The sequence below is a fragment of the Montipora capricornis genome, chromosome 8, assembly GCF_036669925.1.
Source record: "Montipora capricornis isolate CH-2021 chromosome 8, ASM3666992v2, whole genome shotgun sequence".
In the NCBI taxonomy this organism is placed as follows: Eukaryota; Metazoa; Cnidaria; class Anthozoa; order Scleractinia; family Acroporidae; genus Montipora; species Montipora capricornis.
Window position 1 is genome coordinate 40,852,984 of NC_090890.1, and position 25,734 is coordinate 40,878,717.

The following is a 25,734-nucleotide window of genomic DNA, read 5'->3' on the forward strand; positions in this document are numbered from 1 at the left end:
AAAACGTTGAGGATAAGATCAGATTTCATTTAATTCTAAAAAAATAACATTTCAAAGCTGTTGATCTGTTGAAGACTAAGCAGCTTTTCTTCTCGGGAAACTTGAAGATGATCACTTAAAACGCGTTAATGGCCTCATCTTCAATACTACTACTGTAAAGTATATTTTCGGAAAAAAACTGTCAGTTCAGTTGTTTAAGCGTGTATTACTACAATTAGCCTGAAATCTTCATCCATGTGACATCTTGTGTTTCCTTATCAACAGGACATCATAAATAAGAAACGATGCGCAAAGGATCCTTCGACGGGATGCTCAGCCCTCGAACACATTGCTCCAATTTACTTTGCAATTTTTGTGCTCGCAACGCAGTTTGTCCTTCTTAATGTTGTGGTTGCTGTCTTGATGAAGCACTTAGAGGACGCAAAAGAAGAAATTTCTGTTACTTCGTCAAGAGAAGGCGAACTTGAAAACAAACTAGCAACGAAAACTGATGGAGATGGAGAGCAAGACAGTTGCAAAGATGGCCAACCAAATCAGGGTGAGAGCGTTTCAGAGAAAGAAGCAAATAATAACGCCAGCGCTGCTATTTCAACCCCAGTTGGTTTGGATAGACAAGGGCCAAATGACTCAGAAAGTAGTTTGAGTTCCTTTGAGTACGCAGTCAGATCACAGCCAGTCAGTGCTAGCTCAAGACATCGGCTTTCTCCGATGAACAAAACACGATCTAATTGGTGCGCTAATCCAGCAACCCTGCGGCTTCCGCCAATAGGAAGTCAGTCCCGTGCGATTAACAAAATCGGTAGAAGCTCGGAGAAAGTCGATTCATTGACGTCGGGACTACCGAGTCCCGAAAGTGAAAAATCAGACACCAAATCAAGTGACGGACATATATCACCAAGAGCTCCAATTTACGTCATGAGCGAGGATAGTACCGAGATATATGATAGCAATATGGAAGTCGACAGGGAACCGAGTAAAGTTTTCAGACCTGTTAATAACTGCTCAGCCACCCGATCACAATCACCGCACTCAAGTAGTGAGGAAGAAGGGCAAAAGAAGTTTTTCAAAAAGTCTTTTCGTAAATCAGACCCTAAGCGAGCAAAGAGTTCGGGCAAAAGAGAGTCTAAGACAACAGCCACGGTTGTACCCATACCGAACACTGAACCGGATAAGCAGGAAATCAAACCAGTTAAACCAAATGCACGATGGGCTACTCCAGCGTTTAGTGGCGTACAACCACCGGGCATACGCAAGGACATTAAGCTTGAACCGTCTGTCACAACGAAAAAAGACGAAGACAAAAGCTATGAGATGCAAAGCTACGTATAGCAAAATTTCTAAGAGACGCAATTCATTTTTCGAACCGAGAGCGAATTCTTACCTTTCAGGCAAAACTATCACGACTGGACTAGAGGATCGAGACAAGAGGATCGAGAAAAGAAGGGCACAGTGCGAGGAGCAATATCATTCTCCTGGAAATGTTTCCCTTTCAAATTACAGCAAATGTATTGTAAAAAGTCAGTTTATTTTTGTAGACAATAATCATTGATTACCTTAAACCAAGGCCCGTATTTGCCTGACCTAAATCACCTTCTCAAATCCCCCAAGACTGTCGACGAGAGGTGATAAAGGACAAAAAGTTAATTTGACGGATAAAGAGTGAATAATAGCTTTAGCACTAAACGCGAGATTTTGTAAATTTATGTGAATTATTCTAGGAGAAAGGAAAATAATTTACGTAGATATTCCGTTCTTCTGAAACAGTTTTGACGCTAATTAAAAACAAGAAAACCCTGATATATGCTGTGACTTGTCGGTATTGATGAGATGAAAATAACCTCAACTGTATAAGACGTCCGTTTTAGTCCACATAAATTGCGAACTCTCGACCGTAAATGCACTCACTACTATGCTCTGACGACGAGCACTCGCCGATTATGCTATTAAATAGTCCGTAATTAATATCATCACAAGCACTATATGTAAGACCACTTGCTCATACTCGAAAACGTTTTTTAGCAAGGTTCCTTGTCTTCGCAATTGTTCAGCGTGACTGTACCATCTGATACCTCTTCTACAACGACTTAAAAGATGGTCGCCAGGTGTTCAAAGTACTCATGAGTTTGAATATATCTTTAAATCGTGGAATCTTCATTGTCAGCTCAACAACTTCCCCAAGTTATCACAAAGTTGGTCCATTTCGGGATTGATGCCTTTGAACTTGTCGACATTAACACCCATCACGCTCGCGAGGCCAGTCACCTAAACCAAAAAATGGATCACGAAAAGATCTTTTATGCCGAAAAAGGAGATTTGGCAGAAAGGGAGGGGAAGAGTGCCCACTAGCTCCAGCTACCTTCCACCAAATCGATGCTGTGTAGGGATCTCTTTAGGTTTCCGACTAATCAGTAAAGTAATTGAAAATTTCACTTTAATTTGAAGACCCAACCGCGCTCTCCATGTGCTGATCTTCTCAAGTTTTTTTCCGGGTTGAGGAGGGGCAACTTGTACCTTACTCATTTATTTATTTATTTATTTATTTATTTAAGGATTTGTACAAACAGCACTGGTGCAAAAACAATAGGACAAAAGTCCCCTCCTAGGTTTAAGCACAAACCCAACCCTCTCCTAAAATTTTAACTTAATAATATAAATAAACTAAATAGATTGCTTAACAAGTGCACGCAGTAAGGTACGAAAGTTGTCGCCATCAAAAACGTTGAAAAAGTCTCTTGAAATAAAACGATTTAACCGGTTATCTTGGCGAGCGATTGTTTTTGGTAGTTATTGAATGTGTCAAGTGCACTTTGTGACTTATCAATAATAATGACCTTGGGATTGCGTCGTCAAGTAATGTTTAAAGGTCATTTCAATTTTACATTTAGACGCTACCAGGCACACTGAAGAATAGAACGAACAACCTACCTCTGAGCTAACTTCAATAAATCGCCTTACAGCATACAAACAATTATGACCTGAAAACAACAACAGAAAGACATCATTTTTTTTGCAGTTATAGAAGCAGTATTAAGCCATTTAGAATAGTTTGCGCCTAATGGCTACCGCAAGAAAATAAACAAAATTTCTTTGAAAGAAAAGTACCATGTAAAGAAACTTTTCGTGCCCGTGTATTCGGCAGCAATGAATAACGTATTTTGCGCACATCGTTTATTAAGATTTTTGTGATTTCATAAAATCAATGATCAATGTAGAAATTCAACCTAAAATGCTATCATCCAATAAACAAACCGCCGAAAAGTCGAGAACTCACCTGTGTCTGAGGATATGTCCTGGCTAAGAACTTCAATAACAGCTGTAGAACATTCTAGAGCAATGTCTTCATGGACCTTTTTAAGAAAAAAAAAAAGACCAAATCATTTGGTTTTCGCGGCACAAATAAACCTAACAGTAATGAACGTTGACACGTCGTCGTGTGAGTGACAAAAATAGGGAGCTTACGCAACAACGACGCCAACGAGAACGTCGTCTAAAATATCATTTCCCGTTACCATAATAACTTCGTTATAACCCCAAGTCGTTTAGAATGGAAAGTGTGTATCAACATTGCAGGAATAAAAATTGGGATGAATTGTGAGGTTGTTTGGGGCGAAAATAAAAAATGTTTTGTCATGGACCATTTTGCGGATACGGAGGCCATTTTGAAATCCATTGTTTCAAACTTACTGTGACGTATGACATGTACAAAACAAGATGCACTGCATGAGCGTTACAAAACAAATGGGTACCTGATATCTGGCGATATTTGAAACTAAAGCAGCACCGGCTGATTGAAGGGCAGAGTCTTTACTCAGAAGACAATTCACAGTAACAGCAGCAAGAGGAACAGGGAGACTATCTTGAAACATGAATGAATGGCCCGTCCTGTGGCTTACAACACAACAAAACTGCAAGGAAAGTTAACAACCGCAATGTAAATATAACCTTCGTGACTTGATTTTGCATAAAATGCAACTTGAGTTATGATGATCATCGCTTTGATCAGTCGGAAACAAAAAGAAACATCAACCAAGAGTGTTGAGCAGTGAGCAGTACTTAAATCATACCGTTTAAATAATAAGCCTTATAGAGCGGTTATTGAGTGTCAAAAGTAATTAGCGAATTGCTTTGGTTTTGCATTACTTCGCTTAGTGACTGGTTCAAAGTGCTCGCGCCACTTTTTCAACCTAATCAGAAGTGAAACCAAAACCAACCGTGGCTCGCGCGTGCACATTTTCCTGCGCTTAGTGTCGGCTTCGTGTAATTACTGCGAGATTTGATTGGTTTACTGGATTGTCTCCGTCTTTTTTGATTGGCCAAAGTAATTACTTTGGTTTTGGTTTTACGACACTCGATTGAAACTCGGTCTAATAAGCCTTGATAATCACCATTTCTTACTATCTTGGGAATTAAATAGGGAAGGGCGAAGCTCTTCGAGATGGGACCTGACGAACACAGAGCCAGCTGGTGGGCAGCAAGCTACGAACGAGCATGTCATCATGCACTCACCAATTTAACGCATTCAACTTGTGTCGAACAAGAAGTTACACTCGGAAAAATCCCAAAGGTCTTCTTGACCATCTCCTGTAGTCCTGTTTCACAAAAAAAAAAATCACTTAACATTATCAATTTTTAAACAACGGGTCTGATTGATTGCGGAGAAATGCTTTGACTTGTCTACCAAGCACATTGAAACTACTGATACTCTCCCGAGTCGAAAGTCAGTCAAACCGTTTCCTTAATTTGGCAATGTTACGTCAAGGGTTCTTGGTATCAATCTGTGATTTTACAGTCGTTAGATTCTTATAACGAACTAACTTGGTACTTTTAAATACATGGTTCTTGTCAATTCTTTTAACAGAAGGTAACAGGGGGCAGAGCCTCGTTGGGGACCAGGGGCGAGACCTATGACAATAATTTGAATGCGATTGAAAGTGTTTAAAGTCATTTTGTGATTAAAATTAATAGCACACATGCATAATGACAGTCGCTTAATTTTTCGTCATTTCATATTCCCAAAATCAAGTCAGTAGATCGATTGTCTCTGTGCTTGTAGTTCGCTTGGGAGACTTAGAGATTTGCGCGAGGAAGAGGTAGCCAACCAAAAGTCCTCGCCTAAAAACCACGCTGAAACAGACACTTCTACCAAACTACTTTGACTTTTATAAAGCTGGGTCAAATTGCGTGCCTCAAAGGACTCCTTGTGTTGAGATTAGAGACCAACCTTTGGACTTAGAAAAGAGTTTCTCGCATGATGAAAACACTTGCAGAAGACGTAGAGTTTGCTGAAATGCAAGGCCTCCTTCCTCTTGTGAAGAGAATTTCTCAAAAACCCGATCTGTTAAATTAGAAACGAGATAATACGATTTTTCACCATTCAGTAGCACTGACTTTCAGCCTTCAAGTGCCCCTGTGACCAAAAAATGAATTCTTATTTTTCTTTGGATTTCAAAGCTATGTTAACCAAACACTAAGCGACCAAAGTTTTAAGCCTTGATTTAAAAAAGACACCTGTTTATGTTAACTGGAATTTCCCTATTTAATGGTCCGCCATTACTAACTTTAAGTTCTTGAGAGGAACTGATTCGAGGAGAAAATGACGTCAAAGGCTCACAGTTTAAGAATGCAATGCGAGTGTACGCCGCAGAATTAATATGCAGTACGGGAGTTTTGGGCTTTCAGACTCTTTAAACTCGCGTTTTGCATTTATAATAAGCTGCATTCACATGCTGAAATTTTAAGCTAGTGAGCCTTTGACGTCACTTTTCCCTGGATCCAACCCTCTGAGATCCAATCAATCAGTTTTGAACATGAGGAATGGCGGACCGTGAAATACAAAACTTACACTCAAAATAACCGGCCTTTAGATCTAAATCAAAGCTCAAAATCTTGCCACTCAAGAGTTAAGTAAAAACACTTACAGAATCTGAACAAAAAACTTTCTTTTCTTTCTCTTCTTGGGCGGATTTCAATTGAGAGATGAATACCAAATAAATTCGTATATCCAGCCGGCCGCAAAGGCAGAAAAACGCATTCGAGAATCAACAGTTATAAAGCTTTCGCCCACTCTTGATAGGATGGTAAAAAATTATGCTAAACAACGGCTCTGCACCTGAGTTTGGAACATTTGTTCACAAGTTTCTCGTTCTCTGGAAACGTACAATGTGAAATGACCAAATTACACGATTGTTCACAAAACGTGAGCACACAGCAGCAAGATTTGATCCTCAACCCTTCCTTTTGAGTAATTTGGAGAGTATATAGTTCGGCTAGTTCGTGAGGTCGAAAAACTGAAAGCTCTGCGAAAAAAAATCAAACATGTTTAAAATGTCATTTTCCGCCCCGTCTCCAAAAGGTTTTTCTTGACATCTGTTCATGCGACACCACTGCCAGCACGAAATTATAACAAGGAGCTAAAACGCAAGGACGACGGCGACGGATACGACAACATAATCTAAAAACACAACAATATGCGCGTTATTCTACTCCGTGGTTATTCCAAGTTTATTAAATTTTCAACCTCGGTTAATGCATTTCTCGTGCTCTGATTGGTTTCAACAATCTCGGTTATCAGTTCATAATTATGACAGCTCATATACCTTAATTTGACCTTATATGGTAAATCATTGCGCCCTAAAACGTCAAGCTAAGATTTTTTTCGCCGGAAAGCGAAATTTCTCTCTGCATAAAGCAGAAAAAAAAAAACATTTTGTTGAAAGTTTGGATCAATTCCGACATTTAGAAGAACGCGAAATGGTAAGAAATGCTTTTGAGATGACCCTGCGTCTCTCTGACAACAAGGTCTTACAAAACATCGCATCAGTTCTCATTAAGTTTTTTCGATTTCGCTCGGATTTGCTCGCTTTTTTCGCTCGTATTTCGTACTATCTAAACTTTTGGAGTTTGAGAAATTTAATAAAACAATTATTCCATTCGCGCTAATTGGATATGAGACTGGTTATAGCCAACTCATATCCAACGCGCGCTCATGGAATAATTGTTAATTATTCTGGCAACTGTTGGAATGAACGGTGTGGAGGTTGAAAATTGGAAATTCATCGCCGGGTGTTCACGTTCTCCAGTAACCCCAAATTCGGTCATTTATTTATTTATTTATTTATTTTGTGATTCGCCCAAGGGTAGGTGATAATACAATAGGACTCTAGGTCCCCTATATAATATTAACACCCAAACGCAACCCCGGATGAGAAAGAAAACCTGACCCAAAGTACCCATTAAAAAAAAAATTAACAACTACAGATAGTCATAGGATTAACTCTTCGACATTTATTTCACGCTGTCAAGGTGATGACGGCTAATAAATGTATCAAAATGTCTTAAAAACGCACTTGCATGGCGTGCTAGCCTTAAACCTTTTGTTTTCTACCAATATCATCACCGTCGATTTTTTTATCATGGTTTTTCTTTGATTGTAGCCAATTTTTATTTCGATTAATTTCTTACAGTTAAACTTTGCATACATTAACACACATAAAACTGGTGGTTTTGATATTGGATGTATAAAAAAATGGCATATGAGCATTTCAGACAGTTTTCAATAATTCTTACCCAGGAATTCGATTTGCCTTTCATTAACTTCTGTTGTTTTATTACTTTCAAAGCACTGTTGTAGTTCGTCAAAATGACTAGCATCTTTGTCTGAAAATCCCTCAGCACTCATAAAATTCTCTTTGAGATAAAGTGCCGTGTGTGTCTGAATAAAAAATAATTTATGTGCAAATAAAACACAAGAAAAAAAGGCAAATAAGAGGCTTAGCTACATAATTACCGAAAAATGGCCTAACATTCTTTCCAAAATTTCCCGATAAAAGCTCTAAAATTATTTTAGCAATATCTAAAATTCTCCATAAACTCTCTAAAATTCCCAAAAAAGAAAGAAATTCGTCTTTTGGTGAATAACTTGTTCTGCTCTTGACACTGCCGTAGCAGTCCTCTCTTACTCTACAAAAAAAAAAACGTTTATCAACGTTTTTGACTGTGAAAAATTTTCAAATTTGTCAATTTTTTTGTTAACTCTTTTTGGTGTCTGAAATTTCCAAAAAAAAGTCTGGAATTATGTAGCTAAACCTAGCAAATAAATAAAAAGTTAATGCTTAGGTGCGCAATAAAAGACAATAGACGCGACTTGGGCGTAAACGAGGGGCAGGGAATGTACTGGCAAGACGCGGATAATACCCACCGCCGGTATGGACCAAAGGATGAGGGGCCTCGGCAACTAGCCGAGGGGGTGCCTCATGCCTGTATTGCAAGGCGGGCATAGTTGCTAGCATAATGTCCTGAGGCCAAGTTAACTCAGTCCAGCAAAGTAACAATATGCCCCCTCCCCAACGGAGCTTCAGCACAGACAGGGCTGCCGAAGGGGTGCCGCAGGCAGCAATTCCCCGCCCAAAACGCCGAGATAGACGAGGAGTGCCCTGTGTGAGGCCCATTTAGTGGTTTTGTTCCCAATTTGACAGGGAGAAAGAATGACCCCATCTCCACGAGTTGCAATAGCGAAAAGCGAACGTTGGTGAAAGGAGAGAACCCACGAGTGGAGATAAGGGTCATGACATGAGCATAAAGAACGCAAACCAACAGGCATCGCACAGAGACTGGAGGGAATAGGACCCTCGCACGAAACATTCGACTGGAGGGGATAGGACCCTAGCGCAAAATATTACTGTCAAAATACTCATTAACCATAGTACAACATGAACTTGAAAGGGGCAGAAAACCCAAAGAGAGAATGTCACAGAAAGTGTCGAATGGGCCTTGCTTCTGCTATTTCTTTTGTTTTGATTTTTTTTTAGTTTTTGGCTTGTGCTGTTGTTGTTGTTTAATGTAAAACATGGCATTAAGCTTAGCATGTGGCTAAAAGAGGAATGGGAAACGACACCTGAGGAAAGTGGGTGGGAGGGAATGAGCAAAAACAGACGCTGCTAAGCTTGAGTGGATGCCAATGTGATTGCGGTGGCCATAGGTGAAAACGCTATACGTTTAGAACTATACGAAATCATGACATGAGCAGGGAGAACCCAAACAAATGGACGTTCCATTAAGACTGGAGGGGATAAAGTCTCTCGCACAAAACATTTCTGGTAGGATAGTCATTTACCATAGACCAACGTGGACTTGTAAGGGCAGAGAGCCCAAAGAAAGAGAATCTCACCAAAAGCCCTAAGAAGCCAAATGAACCTTTTTGTTTTGTTTTGTTTTTTTTTTTGTTGAGCTGTTTTAAGGAAAAAACATGGCATTAACCTTAGGATAGTGATTCCACCTGTGTGACTGCCGGCATGTGGCTAACAGAGGAATGGAAGGAGAGTATATCGAAACACCTGAGAAAAATGGGTTGTGGTGGGGGGGGGGGGGGGGATAGCGCAAATCGACCGGGCCAAGATTGGAGAGGATGCCAACACAATTGCTGGGGCCATAGGTGAAAACACTATAGGTTTTGAACTACACGAAAAAATAGGATAAAGCTATCCAAGCAACTACCATTGTACATCACTGAACGCAAATGTCAATGAGACACTCTAGTATTCTCAAAGATTCCAGGGGGATTTATTAACAGGAGGAGCTGGAGGCCAGTTACTTGGGAACTTTACATATTGTTTCCTTGGGGGTCCTGATGTAAGCTTGGTATGCATTAGATTTCCAGCGACCCAGAATTTTGATTAGCCAGTCGGGAATGCCAGCGGTTCCAGCGGTCGTAGCGGCACCGATTCTAAAACTGTGAGAGGCATAGCAGGAGCTGTCAATGTTGCAGAGGTTTAGAAGAGTCCTTAAGTTGTTGGGTCCGGGTGAGATTTAGTCCACAGGAGAATCTGAGTAGTGGCTGGCCAGGGTCTCGAGTTGCAGTTTGGAGCATATAATCTTGCAGAGCAGTGACCGCACATACATCTGAGTATGACCTTGCTATAGTGAGCCTGGCTGTCTCCCGGAAAGGGTCAGTTTTGGACTTTTTGATTACAATGTCAAATAAAATAGGGTGAAGGATCCCGGATGTTGGGATGGAACGAGATGTCTGTTATAGCAAGATGGGACTGAGGGTCGAAATTGCCATTGCGGGTAAATTCGCTGCTTCTTAAAAAGCCAAAACAATGCAAGAGTAAATGCAGCCCATAGCATAGAAGAGTCAACATCGGAAGACTGAAATGATTGTAACTTAGTATAGATTCTATGGAGAACCAAAGAGGTGATTGGGTAGCGAGCCTTCTTTGCAGTGCCATGGAAAAGTTTGATCTCCCTCGAAGTTTTGTGAAGGACTGGCATTGCCCAAAGGTCCAGGGGACAGCCAAACTCAAAGTGAAGGTTGTTGACCACTGCCAGATAAACTTTAATTGTGCCGTAAGAAACTGTGTTGGACAGATGAGTAACAAAATGGATCAGGGTGGACTGGTGGGCAGGAAGAAAGGGGTGTTAGGAGGAAATGAGATTGTGGAAAAGGAAAAACTGAATGAAATAGCGCTCACCGGTGGAATATGTCCGACGAGTTGAGGTGGCGATGGACTTGAAGATATAGGTGACGGCCTGTACAGTCAAACCTTGGTCAGGAAAAGAGGGATCGGGCATGGAACTGGCGATGCATGTGGCGCGAGCTGGCGAAAATGGGACATCTGAAATCGAGACAGGCTGTCAGCAATGCCATTGTCGACTCCAGGCACATGTTTGGAGGTAACGGTAAAGTTGAAGAGGAGGGTTTGGAGGGTGATTAATGAATAAATGAACAAGGTTCATGATGCGGGGAATTTGGGAGCTCTTAGTGGATAGAATAGTAACTGTTGCTTGGTTATCGCAATGAAAGCAAATTCTCCTATTGGCCCACATGTGGCCCCAGAGCATGCAGGAGAGGTAGACAAGGTAAAGCTCCTGCCAGGTGATGCTAGAACCTGTGGCAGGGTTAAGGTGGTGACCTGGAAGCCATGAACCATGAAACCAATGATTATCAAAAAAGGCTCCAAAGCCAATAGAACCTGCGGCATCGGTATAAAGATGGATATCAGGGGATTGTTCGGTGAAGGGGGTGAGAAACAGACTAACCCCATTCCAGCGGTCAAGAAAAAGTTGCCACATGGCAACATCTTTCCTGAACTCTCTGTTAAGGTAAATTGCCCTGGTTTGGAGACATTGTGGGTTAGGTTGAATATGCGTTGCATAAAGGGTAGGCTCGATTACGAGCCGCTGTTTCGGGAAATGAGCCAGCGCTCACTCCCGAAATCTCGGCTGGACGCGTGAGGTGAGCCATTGTTAATCTCCGCCAATCAGAAACTCGCCTGCAGAAATCCGTCTGGCATAAATTATATGTTTTGGCTGCGAAGGTATTCTTTCACCCGGCCTGTTCGAGGTTTACAGTGCTTTTAAGGTAGGAAACATCCAAGATTGCGACAACGAAAAGTGTTCAAGAAGCTGGAGAATGGGAATTGTGTCGTTTTCTACCGCCTGAGTTCGCAAACTTCACTGATTTTCCAGTTGGCGCCAAGGTCAAAATACGGCTTTCAAATTCATTGCTTTTGCAATTTTCTCCTCATACTTCGCTAATGTAAGAGCAAGTAAAATTGCTCAAGATCAATTGAAATTACTGCTGAGTTTATTGGTGGCAAAACGAGGGGGCCGATGAAGTCGACTGAGAGCTAAAGCAGCCGAAGATTTCGTTCATGATTCGCTGGTTGAATTCAAACTCACATTGATCATTTAACCACAAACTCAAGCTCGTATCATCTGGAAACTTCGCACAGACGTTTTAAGCATTGTTATGTAATTTCTGTTTTCTTAAAATCAGTGTTTTTGGGATGTCTAATGCTATTTCCCCGAAACTATTAACTCGCATAAATTATATTTTGAATTTACGTCACAGACACAATCTATCGCTCACGCGTCCAGCCGTCTCTTCTCGGGGGAGGATACCCGAACTCGAGTGAGCGGCGGAAATCGAGCCTACATAAAGGGGCGCTCGGGTGAGATGACCTTGCAAGCAAACTGTAAAGACCCGATGACGGACTGGAGGTCGCGCAAAACACCGGCCCTTTCTGAAGACCATGTGGAAAGTAGGGTGCGGGTCCATATTAACTTATCCTCAGGAAGCCGAGCTTGCATTCGGACAGAGTCAAGGGTAATTCCCATAAACTCCAGAACTTGGGTGGGGCGGAAGGTTTTGTTAGGGGCAAGGGGAATGTTTAACTCTGTGAAGGGGGTAAGGATCTTAAACAAGGCTGTTGCACAGAGGGAGGAGGGAGGTGGTTGAACGATGAAGAAATTGTCCAGAATGTGGATGATAGAAGGGATCTTTAAATAATGCTTAACTAACCACTCAAGGGATTCAGAAAGCTGGTTAAAAATGAAGGGGGTGCTCCGGAGGCCAAAGGGAAGGGCTTTGTTGAAGTAGTAGCCATTCCCAGGAGCTCCCAGTCCTCAGGGTCAACAGGGATTATTCTGAAGGCAGATTGGATATCGGTTTTGGTCATGAAACAGCCAGGGCCATGTTCAAGAACCAGGGAAATGGCATCATCGATACGTATGTATTGGAGGGTGAAGTCTTCAATGGGTATACAGGCGTTTAAGCTTTCAGAGGACCCCTTAGGATAGGATAGGTGAAAAATAGTAGGCCATTTTTCACCGTTCTTCTTTGGGACAAGACCAAGGGGGTGAATCTGAAAGTTTTCGAAAGGAGGGGATTGGAAGGGGCCGGCAATGCGACCGAGCTGAACCTCATCAAGGAGGTTGGCCTCTATGATTTGGGGTTGATGGTTCGCAGACGGAAGGTTAGGGGCGTATCTAGAGATACGAGGCCGCTTATAGCCCACCCTGAAGCCATTGGTCAAGCCCGCACAAAGGTAAGAAACAAAGTTCTGATAGGGGTGGTGTTTAAGGAGGTCGCGTAACAAAGGGACATTAACAGGAGTTTGGGCCTTTTGGACCGCAAGAAACTAGCGGTTTGCTGATTTTTTATCACCATGGCCTCTAGTTTTTGAAGACGAGTCTTCATGGCGGTAGGAGGGGTGCTCTCCATTACAGGTCTTACAGCGAGGAATGAAGGGGCATGGGTCTTTGCTGCACTGGATTCCCCGGGTGAGGTTGAAGCAGACTCGGTGTGAAGGTTGCCTAAGGGCAGAGAGGGAGCAGCTGGAAATGGTGTGATCCCCACTCCCGCAGATTGTACAGGAGGATTTAGCTTGCCCAGTAAAGTTCATTAGAAAAAGTTGAGGGTCCCGCTCTCCCCAATAAACGGCGAGGTTTGTGGCTGCTTTCCGACGAAAGTCAATGTCATAGGAAAGCCATACGAAACCTGCGAACTTCCTTTGGGCTGATCGAATAATCTCTTGATAGGAAAACATCTCTACCGCCCTTTGGGGAAAAGAAGTGAGAAGGACAGTACAATACACAGCAAAGGCCGATAGCCATTTGTCGATAGAATCAATATGGGTTTTCTTTTTCCGAGAGGAAGAGGGAACGCTAAGTTGTTTTCCGTCGAAGGAAATACATACCCCGGGAAGATCGTTGTCTTAAAGGCACGAGCTTTCTGGCAGCAGTGTGTCAAACTCAACATACCCACCCTTTAATATTGCCTGTTTAACTTTGGTAGGATAGCAAAGACTGTCCTTGAGAGATAGTGGGAGGAATGACATTGCTGGCGCTGGGTTGGTTGAGAAGGCTGGCGACGAAGTTGGGATCGGCGAGGTCCAATTGCCGTGGTGTTTATCGAGGTGTCACAGGTTGAGGTGGAGGCTCTTGCGGTTGAGGCAGGAACTGAGTTGGCTGTATATTCTTAAGTTTTTCGTCCATGATGGTGGAGATAAGAGTGGCTAGCATGGTTGGGACGTGTCCGTGTTTGAAGGTCTTCTTGCTTGGATGCCACCTTGGATTAGATTAGACCGTTGTTGACCGTGTGTTACAGGCAAAGCGTCGTCGGGAATGGGGACAGTTTCTGGTGGATCTACACAGGGTGAAATGTCCTCAGCAGATGAACTTGAAGTAGACGGGTTCACGGTGGGGCATGAACGTTTTTTCTGCCGGTTCGGAAGGATGGGAATCCGCGCTTCGGGTCCGCGAGCTACAAGATGGTGCGGATGTATCTATGGTATGAAGGCGTTCAATCAATTGTTCCCAGGTTCCAGATATAGGTAAATTGTTTTGCGATAGCAGGAGGCGTAAAACCTCGTTTGTGAGGCCAGCAAATTCCATAGCGGGGATTAAAATGCTGAGCAGAAACAACAGAACGAGTTGAGCTTTGGAAATTTCAAACCGAGAGGGCTCATATGGCGGGAAGAATGAGAGACTGAGCCAAATAAGGTAGTCACGTGATGGGAAGTCACTCTCTCTCCTCCCAGGCTCTGCCCAGTATTTGCTTACCAGCATTAACAGCTATTATTTTTATACTCAAATATCATGATAACTAAATAAAATAGTAACTTTAAATTTAGGCTATACATTATTCTCATCAGGATGACTAATAATAATATAATTATTATATTGATATTAAAGTAGAGGTTCATTAAATAAAGTGAAGCTCAATGAAAGGCCCTGCATAATGCTGCATCAGTTCTATCACTGGTCAATCCCTTAGCTTTAAAGAATTCTTTGTTCAAACATATAGACTTGATGTCACAAAATTATGCAATGACATGTGTTTACCCACAATAACTCAGTCAAAAGAATGAAATGATGTATAAGGACAGCAGACTTACATCAACTTGATTGTACGTGTTAGGTTTCCTCAATGAAGCACTTTGACTAAAAAACAAATTACACACTCAGAAAGAAGAATTGAAGTCGTCACCAACTTAATTGTCAACAGATTATTCCGTTGATTTTGCCATCACAGTACACATTTTCAGAGAGTTACTTTGTTGGTCTCCATGACTAAACTGGGCTTACAGCGAGATACATGTACAGTAATGATGCAAAAGATCCTGGAAACAAACTGAGAAGAAAAAGAACTAACCAACCATCTGCCTTTTCTCTAAGCCTTATTGCACCAGAAGATGTTTTCCTTGGTTCAAAAATAGTTTCAGGTCCATTTAATGATGATGACACTGAGGCTGTAGTTGACACCCCTGGTTCAGCTGCAGGTGTGACTGTCATGGAGTCAATTAAAGGTCTTATCATCTGACCAAAGGATCTGAAAATTAACTTAATACAATACATCACTTTATTCCACCAAATAATATAGTAGCATATTATGATCATAAAGCTGTCCTTTGGAATTTGGGTTTTAAAGGGTTTAAAATTCATTCTGCTGACCTTGTTACTTATGATGCATTATAACTTTCTCTATTTTCTGAATTAAGCAAGGTTTTAATTCCCTTTGGAGAAAATGAAGTCCTGCAGTCATCAGTAAGCTAAAGACGCATGTCTGTAAGTAAAATCTAAGGACCCCTTCAAAGAATTAACATCAAGATAATTGCATACACTTACGTGCCCAGAACCTCAGAAGGGAGGTCTTGAATGTGTTGAGGTATTTTATTCCCTGTCAAGAATATGGCCACTTCACATGAGAATGTGTTACAGTTGTGTTCAAACAGATGATATTTTTCAGGTCTGTAGAGGTAATGAAACGAAATAATAATTGACTAATATGTATTAGTATAAATACACAGGTGATTATACAAAATCGCGCTCTCTCATTGGCTCGCTATCTCGGATTATCAGCCGATAATCACCTGGACGGACAAAATGGCTGCCAGTAGTCGTTTTGCCACAGTGACTGTAAGTGAAGATGATTTCGCATTGAATTTTTTTTTTTCTCTTTTATGAAATAATCACCTGTGTATTTATACTAAAACAATCATTCCCCTCAGGCTCAGTGATTATCAGTGAATATTCACCTCGACTTCGTCTCGGTGAATATTCACCGATAATCACTTCGCCTTCAGCGAATAATTGTTAAATAATCATAGGATATAACTAATTCATTCCTTTTTATAAATACAAGGCTGCTGCCTAACGGGCACCAGTCGCCTAGGGCGCCTTACTTGCGAGCGCAATGTGATTCATCCTCACTTTTAATTAATTCATTCTGGGCTCTTGTAAAAATGCCTCGGGCTACTAACTTTTAATGTTGGAAGCCCGAAGCGCTCCGGTAAAATTTTCTTAGGCAGCAGCCTTGAAATACATATGCCACTGTGGTGGAATCACTAGTGTAAAATGCAGCCTTGTGCTCTTTCCAAAGACCAAAACATCACCCTCCACAAAACCAGTCGCCATAAATGCAGATGTATTAGCTGGCACTCAGGCCTACAGTAGGAAATTTTACATTCTAGAGGGTGAGTAGTTCTGTACAGATTGCTCTTCAAAAAGAAGTCTTTATTTAAGGTAAGGGGGTAAAAAATAATTTTTACCGAAAATCCTGTTGCCCAATTCCATGTAAGTACTCAATAAAGACATCTTGAGTAATTTCAGTTTCTCCTAAATCTATTACTTCATCTGGAATGTTGAGAATTGTACCCCCCTTTAAAAAAGCACACAAACAATGAATTAAATAAAATGACAACAATGGTTATTTCGCATTAAATGTACGATATTTGAACACAGATGATGAGAGTCCAAAGTGTAGGTGTCTTCATTTTTTTCACTTTGCGTTTATGGTTACATTTCTGTAAAAACTTCATACAGCAGGGATTTTGAACTAGGAGTTTTAATGAGAAGGCTCCCATTGAGGGTAACGCATGAAAAGTTAGCTCAAATCTTTCTTATGGTGGTTTATAGTTTCCTGTAGCACCTTGTTTCAATTGATAAAACCAAATTTGCAAACTGGTTTAATGAGTACCTTAAAGCTGCACACATTTTTATCATTTTTACAACTGTGGGCTTCAACAATGAAGACAAATGTCGTCAGTCGCAAGAATTAGGGAAATCGATTAAAGATAAGCTTTTTATTATAAAAGGTATTTTAAGAGTTTATTAACTTCTAAAATACACAGCATTTTTTTTCAGCATGTTTTAATATCACGAACAACCACGAACAAGCTACTCTTGTTGCCAGAGTGCTTATTTTAAGTTGTTATTTTATTCTCAAAATCATGCTTGGAATTTGGGGGTGCCGCTTATCTACAAGTGCAGCTCATACACTTGTGGTAGTTGGGTGGGGCCAGGAAGAAGCCAAGGATTCAGAAAGAAAAACACAAACAAATTTCTTACTGGCATACAACTCTGTATTCCACCACTTCCATAAAAGAATTCCCTGTCATAACAAACTATACCAGTATGCCTGTCAAGTAAACCAACGTGATAACACAATTCAAAGATTTAATAGGCAACTGAAAAATTAAATGCAAGCATACATGTATCATTGACAAATTTTACAATTTATGATATTGAAACAAAGCATGATAATTAAAGGAGAACTGAAGGCTAGAAGATGAATTTTTTTCGTGTCTTATTATTGTCGAAATATAACGTCCTTTACCTAAAAAAACAACAAAAATCCTTTTTCATCTTGAAAGGCCTTGTAATTGCCCGAAATCCTTGGTTGTTTTTCTAATTTGAACGCCCGCCATTTTGTTTTCTTTTTCTTCCGGTTACTTCCAAAAAAGGAATGTCTGCCGCCATGTTGTGACGTCATGGCCTTCGGCTTCGGCAGATAACACAGGCCTCAGTTTATTAAACTTAAAAGTGCTGACAGATCAAGCTATTCGTTGTGTAACGAAGCATTCTAGCTTTTCGACCGTGTGTTTGCAAAGAGAAGCGCTGCAAACTGCCATTGTGGGTCTCAGTCAAGCACGTGGATTGTGAGCGCTGCGAGAAATGAACAACATGTATGAAGTTAACACATAACTCTGTTCATAGTTTTGCGAATTTTCAAACTTTGTGATCATTGCAGAGTCTATAAAACCCAGCTTGACGCACGAATGCCATTTACGAAATGACGTTTCCCAGTTTCTTGCAAAAACAACTTTTCAGTTCACTTCTCCGGCACCGGGTTTGCCACTGAAATCTCCCAAATAGAGAAAACATAGCTTATTTACTGGGTATAAATGGAATTGATGGAGTCAGAAAGTTAACATTTCATCAATTACACGCAACTGTCGCATCGACCGCTGTGGCCAAGATTAATGGCCAAGATGCCTTCAAAACACGAGGGTTCGAAATGATCCGAACATATGTGACAGTGTTGGATAGTTTGCAAGTTTTTCCTTCTAAATTCGGATGATCCATTCTTTGAGAAGGACTTCATTTTAAACAGAGAAGCGATGAAAACTTATAACTCTTTTGGTGTCTGAGAGTTCTATTAGAACAGCCCACAATAGCGCACTGAACCATTTTTCAAGTTTCCCGCGTTCAAGTAAGTGTGCGCAATGACGTCACGCTTAGCGCCCGAGCCTGCTATAATACAGGCAAAATGGCGGACTTCCATCGAGTGATCAATACGGATCTTTCTGGCCTCATAAAGACGTCCAAATGTAAGGAACCCCTAAAATACTCCAATATTTCCTTTAACTGAGTCAGGCACTACAAATTTGGCGAAGGAAAAAATATTCCATTTTTATCTTCAGTTCTCCTTTAACCTTATAAAACTCATTAATAATTCATGATATTCATGATATTTAACAATTATTGGATGAGGTTGAGCATGTTAGCGATAATTATCAAGGCCAAAGTTTGTGTTATCTGCCGAAGCCAAAGGCTGAGGCGGATAACACAAACAGAGTACTTACCAAACTCCGTTAATTCTCTTTCCTGGAAATTAACAGAAGAAAAAGGGTTTTCTCGTTTTCTTACCATTATTCAATTTATCCTACTTGTATTTAATTAAGACTCGTATAGCCGCTTAATTTTATAGATCCGGCCCATTTTAGATTTCATCGAACTCATCCTTTTATAATGCACGTACATTTTTGTCAAGAAAGAAGAGCCTCAAGCTCACCAATGATTTGTGTCTAAAAGAAATTGATTTGATTTTTTTGAAACGACGCAAAATTGGGCAAAATACATGTACGTTCCATTCCATGATATGACATGTCTGATACTGTACATGGAAGACGAGGCAAATTACTATTTTTTTTAACTGAACGAAAAAACTTCGTGGATCGCAACCATCGTCGTTAGGTCGATAGCTGAGTCATCACAGCCTTGAAGTTCAATGAGACCAGTAACACGAAAAAGACGAGGTTTTCAAAACCAGTCGAGATAGCATTAAGCATTAAGGTTAAAACTCACCCAGAAGCATAGGGGATAATTGGCTTGCAAACCCTTTTGAAATATCATAAACGTACAGTTTGACCGGATTTTTTTCCATGACAACTTGTCCTGCAGGACTTTCTGTGTTCGCTCTCAGCTGAAGTTGTTTAGTAATAGTGCATAAGCATGATGCGGCGACATTTGTTTTGCTAGTGCCAACTCATCAACAGAAAACACGGGCCAAAGCCTGGTGTTCAGCTAACTTAACAGTCACGTGACTATCACTTGGATGTCAAAATATAAAAAAAATAGGCACGCGTTGTGTACATGTGGTAGTGCAGTAACACAGTGCTGTATTATTGTCAACTGAGCTGCGTTTTGTCTTCCAGGAGATTCAAGTTATCTTTGCGAAATATGTAGCTCTAATAGTTCACGATATTGTTTTGGTACCGTATATCATTACAGTGCCATAGTAGATGTCTTAGATAAATAGCCCCCTGAAAAGACATGTGGTTGGCTTCGAGGCAGACATGTTGATCATTTTCAAGTTCCCTTACCACTTGTTTTTCACCACAAGTTTAAGCGTGCACTCTGAGCTTATGACAGCTTTCTAAGACAAAAGTTCACTGAAGTGAATGTGAAGTGCTAGTTTTAAGCCCTGTCAGGCGAGGTAAGTATTTGGATGGGTGACCTCAAAATGTACGACTTGCCGCACGACTCGTCGTCAGAAAAATAGGACCGAAAATTCTGTGTTAACGCTCAAAAATGCGAACTAAGCAAGTACAGATTTTGTTAGCCTGCTTTATGCAAAACAACTATTGATGCAAAGGTAAATAAATATTGATACACAGGTTTTAGGAAGAGGAAAAGAAGTTTTCAGGAAATATCGATCGAGAATAAATTATTTTGCCATCATCAACCATGAGGCAACATTTGAGATTTTTGCGACGTTCAATTTTTCTATTGTAGTTTTGGCTGCACAAGTAAATCGCAAAATCAAAAGTGACATCGAATTCAGCGTGCGCCGTGATCAAGTTACCTTGCATCTTTACTCGCGGGTTTTTGTTTTTGTTAGTTTGTTTTTTTTTTCTTTCAAGTGTTTTAAAGATTGACAATAAATGTGTGAATTCAACACAAAGATCACAATCGCCCAACTCTTGAGGTTGACCATTGTTTCTGCAAAGTCAAACTGGAATTACTCTCCTAGACGAGGTTATTTATCACCAGGTAATTCCATCGTTTTGGAAATAGCAGCTGCTTTATTCAAATTCATCAGCGTCACAAATTCTTGCCAATTTTGGGGCTCATTTTGTTGAACTCAAGCACGCTTCCAAGAGACCTGTTTATGTTCGTGAGTTATGCACGCGCTGTGAAACTTTTCGTGCGTCTTCGTATTCGGTCAGGTGAGAGTTTTGGCGACCTATTTACGACAATGACTGTCAATAAAAATCCAAATGTTTTCATTTTCGAGAAGTCCTACAAAACCAGAAATTTCATTTTCACAAAGCCCCAATTGTCATTTTATGTCTCCGACAGTGGATCGAAGCTTTCTGGCGGATTTTTGCTCGATTGCGGCTTATCAGAGCACTTTTCAATAGGGAAAGTGGGCACCCTTTCAGGTAAAGTAGAAATATTCATAAAATCACGGAAAGTAGCTCTAGATCACTGATAACATCTTTTCCCGATGAGTTCCATATACTTCTCTCACTCTATAACAACAAGATAAACCAGTTTTGAAAGGCAGTTTATATGATTTTGTCGAAACTGGGTCTCATAACGTGGTTTTACAGGCACGAACGCTCGAAAAGTCAAATCTTTGAGGACAGCGAGGTGAATCTTATACTGTCCACCGCTTTTCATAAATCTGGAACGATAGAAATAAGCTTTACTGTAACAATGTTTCTAGGTAGCAAATTGATGGAATTACCGCATGTACATTACGAATTCCAAGTTGAGGCTTTTACTGTTCATTCTTTAAGACCTAGTTTTATGAATCTCTCTCTCTCTCTCTTATCTCTTAGCCCTTGTTTCTCGTATGCGATGGACAATCTTTCTCAACTGGCGCTGAAGACTCAAACCATATTTGGCGGCGTTCACTTTTTATTCTTTTTGACGTCCTGGCCCTTCGTAATTGGCATGCTAAAGGACCACCGGGACAAGGACTTGGAGGCGTTCCATTGCTTTCCACGAACAAATGAGTTTGTTAGACAACGCTGTTATGTCAGTTACTCCGCTGCATTAAGCCCACTGCTGACCCCACTGGATTTTGCTGCTGTGATGTATGCTATTTTGGGACTTGTATGGCTGTCTTTTATCCTTTTGAGTGCCATGCTGTTTCAACGAATCAAAAGAGGGCTTCATGAACAAGAGAAAACTCGCCAGACACGAATGCTAATGTTAGCAATGATTTTACATGCTTGCCTTCAATTTATTCTTCTCACTGTCCTTATGGGTATCTTCTGCATTTTTCAGAGCCTTCGTTTTCCTCCAGAATACAAATGCGATCACGAAGACACCCGAATGAATTATGCGGCTTTCAACATAACATGCAGCAATTTACTCCACAAAGAGAAAACAAAACTAAACATTGTCATAGTCGTGATTGTGGTCATCTCTATTGTTTGTTGCCTTTTAACAGTTATTCATTTATTAGCAAGAAGAAAAATGTTCCTACAACAATTGATAGATGTTTTTACCTTAGAAGGCGAAAGTGCCGCGGGAACCGATTTAACAGGTAAGGCTATTTGTTATTATAAAATAATTAGGATATACTACCCGCACTCTTATTGGTCAACAGCTGTGTTTAGATGAGAGTATGGAAACACGGCTGTGACATCACATGAATCTTGATTGGTTATGTATTGTCAGATGCGCCTTTTGATTGGTTGGTAGGAGATACGAGCGTGTGTCAAGAAAATCTGTTTCAATCAAGAAGTTAAAAAACCAACATTTTACTTTATTTGTTAAATTATCTTTGAGAAACATTTTATAAAAGTAATAGGGAACTTTTTTCCGTGTTTCCATCGCCTCATCTAAACACGAGGGGAAGTTGGAAGAATCCGAGACAGTAATGCAAACCCGAAACTCAGTCGAGGGTTTGCATAACTGTTGAGAATTCTCCCAACTCCTCCGTGTGTTTAGATGAGGTTATGGAAACACGAAAACGTCCTCTATTGCTTAAATAAAAACGAGGACCATATATATAATTCATATATTCTTCTAGGATAAGTTTCAACAGCCTTTTTCGGATAAGAAGTTGAGACCGAGATAAATCACTCTTTCCTTGACCAAGTTTTGTCTAGATTTTGGCCGCAAAAAATCTTGGATGTCGACACTAGCTGCAGGAGCCCCTGAGTAGGAGCTTTCCTCTCCCATACAAGCTCTATATTAGTCAACCTTTCCGCGTATCTTTCTATTTTTAGAACCCACGAGTTCTTCGTCTCTGCACGCACTGTTTAGAATGGCCATTCAGAATTAAGTTATTGTCAAAGGAAGACAGAATTAGCACAAACAATGTATGCAAATTGATGCAAATGTGAGTCTCCTGCTTAACAGTTATCCAGTCTAAAAACAGAAAAACTCGAGCAAAGGTTGACTCAAGGATAAAGTGCACAGGGACGCTAGTACTCATGGGCTTCTGATTACCGTAAGGCGAATAACCCGAATTTTTTTTTTTATTTAACACGGTAAATTCATCAGATACAAAATACATCATATCCTAAATAAATCTAATATTCTAAAAAAAATTTCAAAAAAAGTAAAACCTAAAAGACTGCTTTACATGAATGCCTTGTGTCTAAGAAGAGTACGAGTTGAGCTGTCGACAAAAATCATTCAGTAATTCTGCCAGCTCAGAAGGTAAGCTGTTCCAAAACACTGCAGCGCTCTAGCTAAAACTGTTTTTCAAAAAACTGGTGCGTGGCATTGGAACAGCAAGTTTGTTCACGGAGTCCCTCAGCGAATAATTTGTAACGTGACTCTGTCCATGTAATTTGTGAAGGATTCTTTTATTTTAGTGGAGTCGCTATAAGCATCTCCTTCTGTAATCTTTTGTTTGTTGTGTCCCATCCTTTAAGACACCAGCGGACCTGACTTTACTATATACTAGGCGTGCGTTTCTTAACAGTCCCGTCAGTAACATTTCGGTGGTCCATTTTTTATCTGTAAAAAATCAGGTTTCAAGAAACAAACGTTGACTTTTTCCTTTTGCTCCGGGAGGTGCATGAACTCTTTTCTCATGCGAAAGATCTTTATGCAAGTACTTTCTGTTCTCTCGATGAACAGTGATGGCCGCTGAGAACGCGAAGGAAAACCGTGGCCAAGAATTCGAAATCCGAAAACTAAAAGGCGATGATCACTTTCTCGTGCCATAGACGGATTACCGATTGCTGTCAAACTGTCTCGCACGTTCAATGCCTGGAAAAATCCTCGGCTCAGTACATAAAGTAAATGACACTAAAGTGAAGGAGATGTTGAAATGAGACCCCGGTAAATGAACGAAGAAATGTATCTTTTTATCAATGGTTCCGTAGGGGTGCTCGGAAAAAATCCAAATGCTTCTTTGCGACAGTCGAACTTAAGACAATCTGAAATGAAACTCGCGGATGCTCTACCACTAAGCTATGGGAGTCCCGTGGAAGCTATGCCACGTGACAATTGTCCCGATTAACCTCAAAAACTGAAATTGTCTAAATAGAGCAAACAAGAGAAAATAAAGGAACATTCAGATTTTTGTTCGAGCATCCTCAAGTAACCATCTATAGCAAAGATACATCTCACTGTTTAAATTGCTTCCCTGATTATGACTGATTAACATTATTCAAAACAGTTCTACGTTTTCAGATGGTTCGCACCCCCTCAATTTGACCAAAGTAACTCGTTTGCCCAATTTTCCTTTTGTTAATACTTGCCCTAGCTAATAAAATTGGAATTCGGAGTTGTGTCAATCATGATCAGTGCGCATCCAAAACATGCAAAAGGCTAATTATTACCTTACCTCCTTGACCTTCTTTTTAGCAGTGAATGCTTACTCAAAAGTTTTGAAGGCATCCATAAAATCACAAACGGAATTTCAACCGAAATTAATGGATTTTGGTACCAAGCCTCGCAGAAAGACAGATGAAATATTTATCAATGTTCTTATCCAAGAAGGACGAAAACCTGTTTACCAGGAACAGAATTTTGAAAGGGAGAATTGTTTGAATAGATACGCCCAAGTCAGAGGAAATCGAATTCAAAGTAGTCAAGAAATATTTACAAGTAATGCTGACGATGAATTCAATTCTTCTCACTGGAAAAGCAGAGATCGGAAAAACGCTGTTCTGTCAGAAGCTAATTCGTGACACGTTATTTCACACACGAAATGTCGGATCAGTACCAGATTTCAAGTTTGTATACTTGCTGACATTTCGTCAATTGAATTTACTTGGAGATGAGCTCGTAACTTTGAGAGAAATCATTAACTGTTCTTCGGTGCTTGATGATCAATCTAATCTTGACGAGGCGCTGTTCCAGTACATTCTAGACCATCCAGAACAAGTTTTGATAATTATGGACGGTTTTGATGAATTTTCCCGACAAGATTATGTTCTTGATCAACACGGTGCTCATCAGAGATATCCAAATAGTTCCCGAGAGAAAATGCCGGTATCTGCAATTTGTTCCAAGCTATTGAGAGGTGAAATTTTACAAAGGTCGACTATTTTGATTTCATCGAGACCAGATGAATCGGACATTCTCAGCGCGAGAATTCGTTTTGGTCGGCACTTTCAAATCACAGGATTTTCCAAAGAGGAAGTGCAAAAATACATAGAGAGTTATTTTCAAGAAGACGAAACCCTGAAGAACACTGTAGTTGAGAATGTTATGAGTAACGAAAATCTGTTCAGTTTTGCTCACATACCTGTGCTATGCGCACTGATGTGTTCCTATATGGAGTACACTCTAAACGAATCTGCAGACAGGGTCGGTGGTGATTTTCCAGTGTCAACAAGTGACTTGTATTTTGAAATTGTGAACATTTTTGAATTAAAGCACAACAAAACCGAAGGTTTTCGTCACCCAACCATTTTGGATAAACTATCGGAGTTCGCAGCTCAGATGCTTGTGGAAAACAAGTTTTTCTTCAATGAAGAGGACATGGCAAGGTTCAGTTCACATGAAGTTTTAAACCTTAAAGCCGCAAACGGCCTTTTCAATTGTGGCCCGCCATTCAGGGTGTCCTTTTCTCAAACAACAAAACATTTTTGTTTTACATACTTAACCCTTCATGAATATTTAGCTGCTCGTTATTTTGCCAAAAGAAGAGAAGTTCCCCCAAAAGGAACTGCCTCCGTAATGACTTTGCAGTTCATGGCTGGTGTCCTATCAACTGAAAGAGACGACAAATTCATGGAACAATTGCTTGAAGAACTGCCTTTGTCATTGAGGAGCCAAAATTATTTTGAAGAAGTATTTCTAAGAAGGAGACCAGTCTTTTTGGCAAAAGCAAAGTGTCTTTGTGAGTATAAAGACAAAAAATTTGCAAAACATGTCATCAAGACCGATTACCGTGAACAGTATAGACATCACAAAGTTTCCTTCGATTTTGACTATGTAAGTGATGTGGACACTGTAGCTCTGTCG

The 25,734-nt window shown here is 40.5% G+C and overlaps 2 protein-coding genes and 1 pseudogene across 2 annotated transcripts in view; 2 read left to right on the plus strand and 1 right to left on the minus strand.

The window, feature by feature from the left end:
• Positions 1–1,797, plus strand: part of LOC138059044 (voltage-dependent T-type calcium channel subunit alpha-1H-like) — a 22,549-nt gene extending 20,752 nt beyond the window's left edge. Inside the window, exon 27 of the mRNA XM_068904553.1 lies at positions 265–1,797. Within this exon, the coding sequence (XP_068760654.1) occupies positions 265–1,329 (1,065 nt within the window). The 3' untranslated portion in view covers positions 1,330–1,797. The remainder of the gene's footprint in view (positions 1–264) is intronic.
• Positions 1,507–19,338, minus strand: LOC138059046 (uncharacterized). Its single transcript, XM_068904555.1, has 14 exons — positions 19,150–19,338; positions 18,648–18,669; positions 17,131–17,200; positions 16,332–16,441; positions 15,409–15,531; positions 14,936–15,112; positions 14,679–14,724; positions 7,567–7,711; positions 5,222–5,335; positions 4,507–4,589; positions 3,747–3,905; positions 3,272–3,347; positions 2,926–2,975; positions 1,507–2,262 (listed from the first exon to the last, which is right to left on the minus strand). The coding sequence occupies exons 1-14, from the start codon at positions 19,226–19,228 to the stop codon at positions 2,158–2,160; spliced, it is 1,359 nt and encodes a 452-aa protein (XP_068760656.1). The 5' UTR covers positions 19,229–19,338; the 3' UTR covers positions 1,507–2,157.
• Positions 19,339–20,631: 1,293 nt separating this feature from the next.
• The window catches only part of LOC138059573 (NACHT, LRR and PYD domains-containing protein 12-like), a 5,887-nt pseudogene continuing 784 nt past the window's right edge, over positions 20,632–25,734 (plus strand).

What these genes read in the sequence shown, in the direction of transcription:
- LOC138059046 (XM_068904555.1), bottom strand. Translation starts at nt 19,228, where the DNA reads ATGGAAAAAAATCCGGTCAAACTGTACGTTTATGATATTTCAAAAGGG. An exon ending in ATTGGGCAACAGGATTTTCG is followed by an intron (nt 15,532 to 16,331) that starts GTAAAAATTATT and finishes TTACCTCTACAG; the next exon opens with ACCTGAAAAATATCATCTGT. An exon ending in CAAATATCGCCAGATATCAG is followed by an intron (nt 3,348 to 3,746) that starts GTACCCATTTGT and finishes TTTCTTAAAAAG; the next exon opens with GTCCATGAAGACATTGCTCT.